The sequence below is a fragment of the Plecotus auritus genome, assembly GCF_963455305.1.
Source record: "Plecotus auritus genome assembly, chromosome: 3".
NCBI lineage: Eukaryota > Metazoa > Chordata > Mammalia > Chiroptera > Vespertilionidae > Plecotus > Plecotus auritus.
This window is the reverse complement of record NC_137772.1, coordinates 150803667-150816126: the sequence shown is the minus strand read 5'-3', so window position 1 is coordinate 150816126 and position 12460 is coordinate 150803667. Positions and strand designations below refer to the sequence as shown.

At 41.1% G+C, this 12460-nt stretch overlaps 1 protein-coding gene across 2 annotated transcripts in view; it reads left to right on the top strand.

The window, feature by feature from the left end:
- The window catches only part of NAV3 (neuron navigator 3), a 607457-nt gene that overhangs the window by 402475 nt on the left and 192522 nt on the right, over nt 1-12460 (top strand). For both annotated transcript variants that reach the window (XM_080659233.1, XM_080659232.1), the window contains exon 8: nt 6100-7123. In XM_080659233.1, the coding sequence (XP_080515359.1) occupies nt 6100-7123 (1024 nt within the window). The remainder of the gene's footprint in view (nt 1-6099; nt 7124-12460) is intronic.

Below are 12460 nucleotides of genomic sequence, written 5' to 3'. Positions count from 1 at the left end.
GGGATTTTCAGAATTTAGAATGTAATGTTTTTAGAATTTAGATGTTTTCTAAGAGTGAATTAAAGTATATTCTTGCCTGGCTGGCATGGCTCAGTGATTGATTGTAGATATATGAACAAGAGGTCACCCTGAATGAGCCATTAAACTTATGAGAGCACATACCATATTTAATGAGCCATTAAATTTATGAGAGAACATTCCTTGTGAGAGCACATACCTGTGTTTTAGACTTTATCCCCAGTAGTGGGTATGCAGGAGGCAAATGTTCAATGTTTCTCTCTCGTCGATGTTTCTCTCCATCTCCCCCTCTCCCTTCTACCCCTCTCTCAAGTCAATAAAAACATATAAAAATAAAATCTATTCTTGTATTAATTCTGAAGGATGGCACAAGCAGGATACCCAAGGATATAGTATATAGGTGTAGGCAAAAGTAGTTTTACAGGTGTGAGTAAGCAAAACAGAGTTTATTCTTATGTTATTTATTAATCATTCTATTGTTCATTTGTATTACAACTGTAACCTACTTTGGCCACCCACATGTATTTCACTGAGTAGACAGTTTTTTTATGATGTTCTCCTCATTTATACACTGCTCAGTGAGGAAGAAAACACACTTCAAAAGTTACCCAGTTAACTTCACTGTTGTGTCTAACGTGTGGCCTTCTGGAGAGCTGTCCCAGAAGAATTTCTGGACATCCAACAAACATGGAAAGAAGAGTCAAAAGCCTCCAAATTTTGGAGTCAGATGAGTTCCAATTTTCTTCCCCCCCCCCCTAAATTTTGCTATCTGTATGAATTCGAACAAGTTGGTTTGTCTTTCTAAGCTTCCGTTTTCTTATTCCTAACAAGAGAAATCATAAGTATAATGCAGATTATTATGGCTTTCAATGAGATACCATGTATGATGATCTTTAAATCTGATACCATGTATGAGAGTACTTGGAAAAAGCAGGCAGTTGATGAATTACATTATTTGTCTGTAGTGGAGTTGGTGATGGCAGATATGGAAATGGGAGAAGAAGGGGAAGGAAAGGAGAGGAAAAGAGTGGAAGAAATTTTTTCCTTGAAGGCCAGAGGCAAGAAACAGTGCTGTAGGCACAAATAGGCCCTGAAAATGCAAGATAAAATCAATTGCAGGAATGCCTTTACATAAGTACATTAGGCGTCTGTTCTTTTCCCTATAGCCAGATAACAACTCATTCACAGTTAAAAGCTGAGTTATTAACATTCAGAAATATCTCAGTTTGACCAGGGACTCAATATTGAATATATAAATGGCACAGAGACTAGAATATGTAGCGACACCCACTCTGTAGGAGCTGTAGATACTGTCATTTCAGCTGGGGTTGTTGTGCAACCTTCATTGGGAGGAGTCCGGAGAGACTCCTTATTCCAGTGCCCTCCTGATGCACAGCAGCTTATGATTTGCCCTCTTAATGAAACTTGAAGCTCCTCATTGCTGCTATATAGAGACAGACTGGGGACAGATTTCAATTGAGCTTAGAGAAGTGTCTTATATGTGTGTACTCGTCTGAGAACAAATTTGAAGCTGTTGCTGTGACCGTGATGGTGAATGTTCTAATTTGTAGTCTCTTCTGTCTCAGTTTTCAGTGCAGTGATACTGAAATTCCTCTTCTGTACGTGAGCGCTGATCGCAGTCTATCTAGCAATGTCAGCACATTTAAAAAGCACCTTGACTATTTTTTCTACCCTCTCCTCTCACTGCCACCAAAGTTCCCAGATATGCCAGTCTGGAGTCCCCCTGACTTCTTAATCCAGTTGCGTAAACATGCATGACACATGTTAAATATGCGGATAAAATGATGAAATAAAGGACATTAGGGAAACCTGATGGGCTGCTTTTTGTTTTCTGTGATCCCTCGCCATAAATTGGCAAACAGCCAGGTGAATGTGGAACTGACAAAGGTTTCGAATGTTCAGAGTGAAGAAAGTTAATGCAACACAGCTATGGAACATTTAGCAAATTTAGCCAGTCTGGGTGCTGCCATAAGAAACAAGCCTTTGAAGCTGATAATATAAGCAATTGCCAGGATTTCTGAGTCTGTTAAACCTATGCTACTCAGAACAGGGTCTGTAACCAGGAGCACTGGCGTCATTTGGAAGCTCCTTAGCAATGTAGCATCTCAGAGCCACTGCGGACCTGCAGAATCACATGTGGTGGGCGTTTAGTGAGGGCTCTGGTGACTCATGTGCACAATGTAGATTGAGAACCCCTATGTTAATCACTATGTTAACCCCTCTGCGACAGTAATAGAGCTTGGGCTTTAGAGACACACAATGTGGGATCAAATCCGAGCTCCCCACAAACCTCTCACTAGTGGGAAATGAGTTCCTTAGGCTCTCAAAGCTTTGTTTCCACAAATACAAATTAGAAATAGGAGCTCTTCCCACCTCATCAGATTGTTGGAACACTAATGTGAGATAATGCTGTTAAAGAACCTTCAATAAAAGGCCAGTTAGCATTATTATATTTGTAGTAATTATTAACATTATTTTCATTATAGAAAAAAAATATATTACAAATAACTTTTGAGAGCCATGTAAGAAAGTGAGGATGAATTCAATATGATGCCATTATCTTCCCCTTAACAATATTCACAGCATACTTTGCTTTGATTGGGGGTGGAGGGCAATGTTTCTCTGTGTCCCAATATATGTATGTATATATTTTTAAATATAAATAGAATAAAGTTTTCACATAGTTCCCTAAAATAATCCTATATAATCAAAGCCTAGGTGGCGTCATGTGCTACTACATCATTACAAGATGACTGCCACAAGATGGCTGCCACAAGATGGCCACCACAAGATGGCCAGCAGGGGAGGGTAGTTGTGGGCAACCAAGCCTGCAGGGGAGGGCAGTTGGGGGTGATCAGGCCGGCAGGGGAGGGTAGTTGGGAATGAGATCAGGCCAGCAGTGGAGGACAGTTGGGGGTAATCAGGCAAGCAGAGGAGCAGTTAGGTGTCAATCAGGCCAGCAGGGAAGTGGTTAGGGGGCGATCAGGCTGGCAAACAGAAGTGGTTAGGGGCAATCAGGCAGGCAGGCAGGCGAGTGGTTAGGAGCCAGCAGTCCTGGATTGTGAGAGGGATGTCTTATTGCTGGCAGTAGGACATCCCCCAAGGGAGTCTCAGATTGGAGAGGATGCAGGCCGGGCTGAAGGACACCCTCCACCCCCGTGCATGAATTTCATGCACCGGGCCTCTAGATCTAGATAAGTTCCACCTGCTTTGAATGCTTACATGTCACCCTTAGCTCATCTATCTTGACTTTATTAAATATTGTACACCCCTTGTGCAACTCTGATCCCTACCATTTTCTTACCCACTTCCTTCTCATTTAATATTTAATATATACCTCTCATCCTGTATAAATCTGTTTTCTTTCCTTTGACTAGATTATGTGGTGTCTTAGACTGTCTTGCATAGACTAGCCACTAAGTAATTTTAACAGATGGTGTGCATAGGTTAAAATTCTATAGATTGTAGGAACTGAATAGCATTGATCAATATTGCTGGAAATAATAGAAAAATAGAGCCATATATGTTGGACAAAACTCAGCAAAAGAGTGAGGTCATGAACATGTACACAATTCAATGAATTTAAGAAAATTCACTATTTGGAGGTGTTCTTAATTTTCAGTTGAATCAAGGCAATTGAGAAAGAAAGTTCACTTGATATAATTCAACTAAAGGCATGACTTTGATAATCACTGTTTTTTATGTTTCTGTAGTTAAGGAATAACACCATATTTAATGAGCCATTAAACTTATCCATATACATTTGTGAAATAGCATAATATAGTCATTGATATAATTAACTTAGAATCCAAGGTAAGTTCAGTTCTTAGTTTTATCCCTTACAAATTGTATAACTTTGGCCAGGTTGTTTAACCTCTTTGTTTTTCAGTTTTCTTGTGTTATGAGGGTGTTATTTAAATAAGAGGGTGTTAATTAAAACTTTTGATTCTGCTTTTATATATGTGGGTCCTCTCTCTTTGTTTCTTGGTGAGTCTGCCTAACAGTTTATCAATCTTATTTATCTTTTTAAAGAACCAGCCCTTGGTTTCATTGATATTTTGTATTGTTTTTTTTTTTTAGTCTCTATGTCATTTATTTCTACTCTAATTTATATTATTTCCTTTCTTCTATTACATTAGACTTTTCTTGTTCTTTTTCTAATTCTTTAAGTTGTAGGGTTATATAGTTCATTATTAATTTTTCTTGTTTTTTAAGTAGACCCATAGTGCTATGAACCTCTCTCTAAGGACTGCTTTCACTGTGTCCCGTATGTTTCAAATCCATGCTTGAAAGTGTTCATTTTCATTTGTTCCTAGAAAGTTTTTTTATTTATTTCTTGATCTTGGTAACCCATTCAATGTTCAATAACATGTTATTTAGCATGCATGTATTTGAATATTTTGGGGTGTTTTTACTGTAGTTGATTTCTAATTTCATTCCATTGTGATCTGAGAAGGTGCTTGATATGATTTAAATCTTCTTGAACTTGTAGAGACTTGTTTTGTGTCCTAACATGTGGTCAATTTTTGAGAATGACCCATGTGCACTTGAGAAGAATGTATATTCTGCTGCTTTGGTGTGAAATGTTCTATAAATGTCAAATAAATACATCTGATCCTCCGTGTCGTGTGGAGTCTATGTTTCCTTGTTAATTTTTTTTTCTGGAAGATCTATCCAGTGAAATCAGTGGGTTATTAAAGTCCCCTACTATGACTGTATTGTTGTTGATCCTCCTATAAAGTCCTCCAGAAGATTTTTTAAAAATATTTAGGTGCTCCTATATTGGGTACATATATGTTTACCAAGGTTATATCCTCTTGTTGAATAAATCCCTTTAGTATTATGTAGTGACCTTTATTGTCTCTTGTGATGGCCTTCATTTTGAAGTCCATTTTGTCATATATGAATATTGCCACACCAGCTTTTTTTGTTTCCATTTGCATGGAAAAAAAAATTTCCATGCCTTTACTCTCATTCTGTGTGATTCTTTTGTTCTTGGGTGGGTTTCTTATAGACAGCATATATTTGGGTCATGTTTTTATATCTATTTAGCTACCCTATGTGTTTTTATTAGAGCATTAATCCATTTACAGTTAAGGTTATTATTGATAGACTAGAAGCCTGGTGCACGAATTCATGCACCAGTGGGGTCCCTCGGCCTGGCCTGCAGGATCAGGCTGAAACTGGCTCCTTGACATCCCCCGAGGGGTCCTGGATTGTGAGAGGGCACAGTCCAGGCCGAGGGACCCCACCGGTGCATGATCGGGGCTGGGGAGAAACGTGGGAGGTTGGCCAACTGGGGAGGGACCGCGGGAAGACTCCAGGGCATGTCCGGCCTGTCTCACTCAGTCCTGATCGGCTAGACCCCAGCAGCAAGCTAACCTACCAGTTGGAGCATCTGCCCCCTGGTGGTCAGTGCACATCATAGTGAGTGGTTGAGCAGCCTTAGCATATCATTAGCATATTATGCTTTGATTGGTTAAACGGTTGACCAGACACTTAGCATATTAGGCTTTTATTATATAGGATATATATTTTTTATATGTCTTAGTAGATTATTTGACCCATATAAGATTATTTGACCTATTTAAAGGCTTTTTATACAAATGAAAATAAACAATATTTACAAAAAACTAAATCATGATTCATAAGGATATTTAATCAGATAATAATAAGGTAGGCTACCTATAGGTTTAAGCAATTTCTCAATATTCACTATATGGCATATTTTTATAAGGCTAAATGGAATATCAGTTTACTGCTATGAGCTACATCCGTAATTTAAAAAAAAAACAAAAACACATGCAGAATTGCTTAGGAGGAGGGATAGTGTTTTACTCATCTTTAGATATTTCTGCCTAGCAAAGTTCATTTGGGTCAGAGTAGTTTTAGAAGGCAAAATAAAGCAAAACAACCACATCACAAAAGTGCCTGATGCCACAGGGCATTTCTGTCTTCAGTTCACAGAAGAAATACTTCTATGTGTCTGCAGTTAGGATTACTCAGTAACAGTGGCCAAATCTAATCAGACTTTTCTGTACTTCTTCTCTTGATGTCCAGATTCCTCCAAAGGACCTCAACCATCTTCAGGTATAAATGGGAATATGCAGCCCCCCACCACTGCTGGGCAGCCCCCTGCCTCCGCCATCCCTTCTCCGAGTGCCAAGCCCTGGCGCAGTAAGTCCATGAATGTCAAGCACAGTGCCACCTCTACCATGCTGACAGTAAAGCCGTCAAGCCCAGCCACCTCTCCCACACCACCTACAGACAGACTGAAGCCCCCTGGCTCTGAAGGGGTCAAAACAGCTCCCTCAGGACAAAAATCCATGCTTGAAAAATTCAAGCTGGTCAATGCCAGGACTGCTTTACGTCCCCCGCAGTCTCCCAGTTCAGGACCCAGTGATGGTGGGAAGGATGATGATGTCTTTTCTGAATCTGGTGAGATGGAAGGTTTCAACAGTGGTCTGAATAGCGGTGGCTCAACCAATAGCAGCCCCAAAGCATCCCCTAAATTAACCCCTCCAAAAGCTGGCAACAAAAATCTCAGCAATAAAAAGTCTTTGCTACAGCCAAAGGAAAAGGAGGACAAGAACAGGGACAAAAATAAAGTTTGCACTGAAAAAACAGTCAAGGATGAGAAGGATCAGGTGACGGAGATGGCTCCGAAAAAGACTTCTAAAATTGCAAGTTTGATCCCAAAGGGCAGCAAGGTGACAGCCACCAAGAAGGAAAGCTTAATCCCATCCTCCAGTGGGATTCCAAAACCGGGCTCCAAGGTGCCAACAGCAAAACAGACCATTTCACCAGGCAGCACAGCCAACAAAGAGTCTGAAAAATTCAGGACTACCAAGGGAAGCCCTTCCCAGTCCTTACCTAAGCCCGTAATCACCGAGAAAGCAAGCACATCCAATTGCCCTGCTCCTCTGGAAGGAAGGGAGGCTGGCCAAGCTTCTCCCTCTGGTTCCTGTGTTGGGTCAGTGGCACAAGGCAGTGGGCAGACCATGGGAAATGGTGCTGTCCAGCTCCCTCAACAGCAGCAGCACAGCCACCCGAACACCGCTACGGTGGCTCCGTTCATTTACAGGTAAGCTAGCCTCCATTCATCCACAGCTGGAAACATTTGCAGGTCTGTGCACTCAGTGTAATAAGAAAGGTTACTGGAGTCAAGTCTTACATAGTCATTGTGGAACAGTATTTCATTCAGAAGATAGAGACCCAGAATTTAATTTTTCAAGAAAAAACCTTCACTATTCTCTAGTGCTCCCCTCCCATTCCCTCTCCTCCAGAACTTGAGGTCTTCAACCAATTTGTTGTCAGAAGCAAGCTAGAGGCCAGGTGCATGACTTTCTCTATTGCTATTGGTGCTATTACTATGACTTTTTTTATTATTTAGTTCTAAGTTTTATAGAGTTTACAGATATTTTTGTTTTCACTGTGAGAGAGTATACCATAAAGGGGCAGGCTCTGGAATCAGACAAAGGTAGATTGAGTGCCCAGCATTGCAACTGACCAGCTGTATGACTTTGGACAGTTACTTAAATCTGTCTCTTTTTCTTCAGCTGTCAAGAAGGAACAATAGTATCTACCTCATAGGGTTGGGGAGAATAACAGGAATAATGCATATAAAATGTTTCCTATATATCCTGGCACATTGTAAATGTTCAGTATATATTCTCTATAAGGCATTATTTTCCCAACATAGAATTTATATTAATTTCCCACACCTAGGCATGACTTTCTAGGCAAAGAATAATGGCCTATATTCAGGGTATCCCCTAAAAATATATACACACATTAACAGCTGATAGCTCAATTTTGAAAATGAAATATATTTTAATAAACACTGCCTCTATAATTATTCAAAGTGTATATATACATTTTTGGAGATACCCTATATTTATTATATTTCTACTTTATTTTTAAATTTGTTTTGCATTCTATTTATTTTATTGTGTATGTATTAATTTTATATCATATGTTATATTTTAAAATATGTGTTCTATACAGTTATAAAAGTAGCACATTTGCCTATTGCTCCAAGGTTTGTTTCAATCGATTAGAAATATGTCAGTCACTGACGTGTTTCTATTTTTATTCCCTGTCCGTTCAGAGAGGAAAGAGCCTTGGGAGGAATAATGTCAGCCCCTTTATCAGGTTGGCAGTTCAGTAGCAGGAAAGAAATTTTCTGAACAGGAAGTAGCATCTGCTACAATTAAAACAGGGTCATGGTTATAAAGTTTACAGTTTATTAAATTTATTAAATGTATGGGTTTTTAAGTAAAGTAAATAATTACAGGCAAACCTCATTTCTCGAACATCTCCCATCTGGAACCATTCTGTTCTTCACCAGGTTGTTCACAGAAAAAATGTTTCGGTTTGTTGTTGAACCAAAAGTCGCTCAGGCAACAAACAAAGGAGAAATACTTTTGTTGCTGGTGAAATGGACAATTAGCACAATTTTAAAACATAAAGAGGCCATCCAGAGTGCTAAGGTTGCTAAAGGTGTGAAAGAAGCAATGATCCCAGGCAATTGAAGAGGTAGAAAATCTGTTGTTGATTTGGATAGAGGAAAAGCAGTTAGCCAGTGACTGCATTTTAGAGGCAGTGATATATGAACAAGCGAAGATGCTGCATACTAACTTCCTGAAAGAAACCCTTGGAACAAGTGCTGAAAGTGATTCCCTTAAGGCCAGTAGGGGGGTTGCTCAAATAATTTAAGAAAATAAGTATGTATTTATAGGTTAAACAGTACATTAGACATGTACTGTATATAAGAAAGTTTAAAATAGAGAATCATTTGGGAGTCTGAAACAGATTAACTTAATTTACATTATTTCTAGTGGAAAAAAAATCATTCTGTTTTCAAACAAATTGCTTCTCAAACACCCTTCCAGAACGAATTAAGTTGGAGAACCGAGGTTCCACTATATAATGATTTATTTTCCCTTAAAAATAAAATATGTCATTTGGATTATGTAACCCCTGATATTCTTTCAACGCTGACTGCTCCAACCCCATTAAAAGACTTTCCTGCAAAATCCCTGACAGACTTTGGAATTGAAAATCATTTGATAAATAATAATAATTTACTGTTTTATAATGTTATTAGAGGCTCAGTGCACAGATTCGCCCTCTTGCAATCCGCAACTCCTCAGGGGATGTCGAACTGCAGGTTTCGGCCGGATCCCTGCAGGCCAGGCTGAGGGACCCCACTGGTGCACGAATCTGTGCACCGAGCCTCTAGTATGCATATAAGATCTTTGGTTAATCTCTTCCCACCATCCCTTTCCCCCGCTCCTCCCTTCCCTTTGAGATTCATCAATCTGTTCCATGTTTCCATGCCTGTTTGTTGAGTGTCTGTCCCCTGGTCGTTCGGTCGCTTAGGCTTTCATATATAGACTAGAGGCCTGGTGCATGAAATTCGTGCACGGGGGTGGGGGGTCCCTCAGCCCAGCCTGCACCCTCTCCAATCTGGGAGCCCTCGGGGGATGTCTGACTGCTGGTTTAGGCCTGATCCCTGTGGGATCAGGCCTAAACCAACAGTTGGACATCCCTCTCACAATCCGGGACTGCTGGCTCCTAACCACTCGTGTTCCTGCCTGCCTGATTGCCCCTTACCGCTTCTTCCTGCCAGCCTGATCACCCCCTAACTGCTCCCCTGCCAACCTGATCACCCCCTAACTGCTCCCCTGCCAGCCTGATTGATGCCTAACTGCTCCCCTGCCGGTCCGATCGCCCCCAACTGCCCTCTCCTGCCAAGCTGGTTGCCCCTAACTGCCCTCCCCTGCTGGTCTGGTCCCCCCAACTGCCCTCCCCTGCTGGCCTGATCGCCCACAACTGCCCTCCCCTACTGGCCATCTTGTGGTGGCCATCATGTGGTGGCCACCTTGTGATGACGTGGGGCAGCCATCTTGTGATGATGTGAGGGCATGAGGGCACGAGGGCTACCTAGGCTTTTATTAGTAAAGATTCTCACTGAGTGCTTACTTAATGTAAGTCTCTGTTACAAAATTTTGTGCATTTTATGAGCATTTTCTTATTTAGACTTTATCAGAAACCATGAGAACGAATGATATTCCCACTTTATAGAGGTGAAAAACATATTTCAAGTCAGATTAGTGATAATCTCTTAAAGTCACAGGGCTACTAGGAGTTTACCTTTGAACCCAAATCTGCCTGAGTCTATAGCATGCCCTCCTTTGCTTATCAGTTCTTTCTGCATTATAAAAATAAGAGGTATTGGGAGAAACCAAGATGGCGGCATAGGTAAACACCTAAACTGCTGCCTCTCACAACAATTTCAAAACTACAACTAAAGGACAAAATGGACATCATCCAGAACCACAGGAAGGCTGGCTGAGTAGAAATTCTACAACTAGAAGGAAAGAGAAAAGCACACTGAGACTCACAGGAGCTACAGAAGGCAGAGGTACAAGTATGGAGGTGTGCGTGTGAAGAGGGCTGGCAACTGAGTATGTGGCTGGCTTTCTAAATCGAGAGGGAGACAAAAGCTCCTGACTGCTCTGAATTCCAGTTCCAGGAGAGACTCTGGGGACCCAGACTCATATGGAGAGAAACTGGACTGTCTGGCAGCGGGCAAAACGCAAGGGCGGCTTTCTCTTAGAGGTGCTTGCAGCGATTACTGTGGCACACTGCGACCCAGGGGCCTCTTAGGGCAGGGCTGGTGGGAAGCCATTGCTGTTTGCTCAGCCCTGAGACTCCACCCCATCCAAGTTGAGCGCAGAGGCTTTTGCATATGAATGACCTGGTCCTTTGAATTTTAAACTTACCTAACAAACTGTAGTAGTAAGACCCAGAACGTCCAAAAGAAGGCCCAAGGTTCTGCAGCAGCTTGCATTGCTTCACAGCTGGCCTCATCTGGGCACCTCCAAAACCCAAACAAAGAAGAGAAATCAGCAGATCTCTCTATAGCTCCTGCTGGGTGGCCTCACGCAGAGGCTAAATTAGCACCTCCTTGGAGATCCAAGAGCCAGTGTACCCAGGGGTCAGAGTGGGACCATCCAGATTACAACTCCTCAGATCCATAAGGGACCCACTCGGGGTAGACTCAGTGAGCACCAAAGCCCCACTGAAGCAAGTCTTGTCTCATAAGGGTGTCTCCAACACAGAAGTTCTACCAGCGTAGACACAACTGATCCTCACAGCCAATTGGCCTGGAGGTCAATTCCTCCCAGTGATATCAACAACAATCAAGACTTGACTACAAGACTGTACACACAGCCCACAAAGGGGTGCACCAAGAGTGTCCACTTCAGGTAACTGGGGAGGCTGAGCCACTGGGCCCTATAGGACACCTGGCACACAAAGCAACTCTATCAACTCAGGGAAGCAGCCAAAATGCAGAGACAAAGAAACAAGTCACAAATGAAAGAAATGGAGGAAAGCAAATGACTGGATATAGAGTTCAAAACCATGGTTATAAGGTTTTTCAAGAATTTTCTAGAAAAGGCTGATAAATTTAGCGAGACCCTCGAGGATATGAAAAAGGACCAACTAGAAATTAAGCATACACTGACTGAAATAAAAAATAATATACAAATATCCAACAGCAGACTAGAGGATCGCAACTATCAAGTCAAATATTTGAAATACAACAAAGCAAAAAACACCCAACCGGAAAAGCAAAAGGAAAAAAGAATCCCCAAATATGAAGATAGTGTAAGGAGCCTTGGGAACAAAGCAAGTGTAACAACATCCGAATTATGGGGGTGCCAGAAGAAGAGAGAGAGCAAGATACTGAAAACCTATTTGAAGAAATAATGACAGAAAACTTCCCCCACCTGGTGAAAGAAATAGACGTACAAGTCCAGGAAGGGCACAGAACCCCAAACAAAAGGAATTCAAAGAGGACCACACCAAGACACATCATAATTAAAATGCCAAGAGCAAAAGACAAAGAGAGAATATTAAAAGCAGCAAGAGAAAAACAGTTAGTTACCTACAAGGGAGCACCCATGTGATTGTCAGCTGATTTCTCAACAGAAACTATGCAGGCCAGATGGGAGTGGTAAGAAATATTCAAAGTGATGAATAGCAATAACCTACAACCAAGATTACTCTACCCAGCAAAGCTATCATTCAGAATTGAAGGTCAGATAAAGAGCTTCACAGATAAGAAAAAGCTAAAGGAGTTCATCACCGCCCAACCAGTATTATATGAAATGCTGAAAGGTATTCTTTAAGAAGAGGAAGAAGAAGAAAAAGGTAAAGAGAAAAATTATGAACAACAAATACATATCTATCAACAAGTGAATCTAAAAATCAAGTGAATAAAAAATCTGATGAACAGAATAAACTGGTGAATATAATAGAATCAGGGGCATAGAAAGGGAGTGGACTGACAATTCTCCAGTGGAAAGGGGAGTGGGGGGGTGCAGGATGAGACTAGACAAAAATTGTA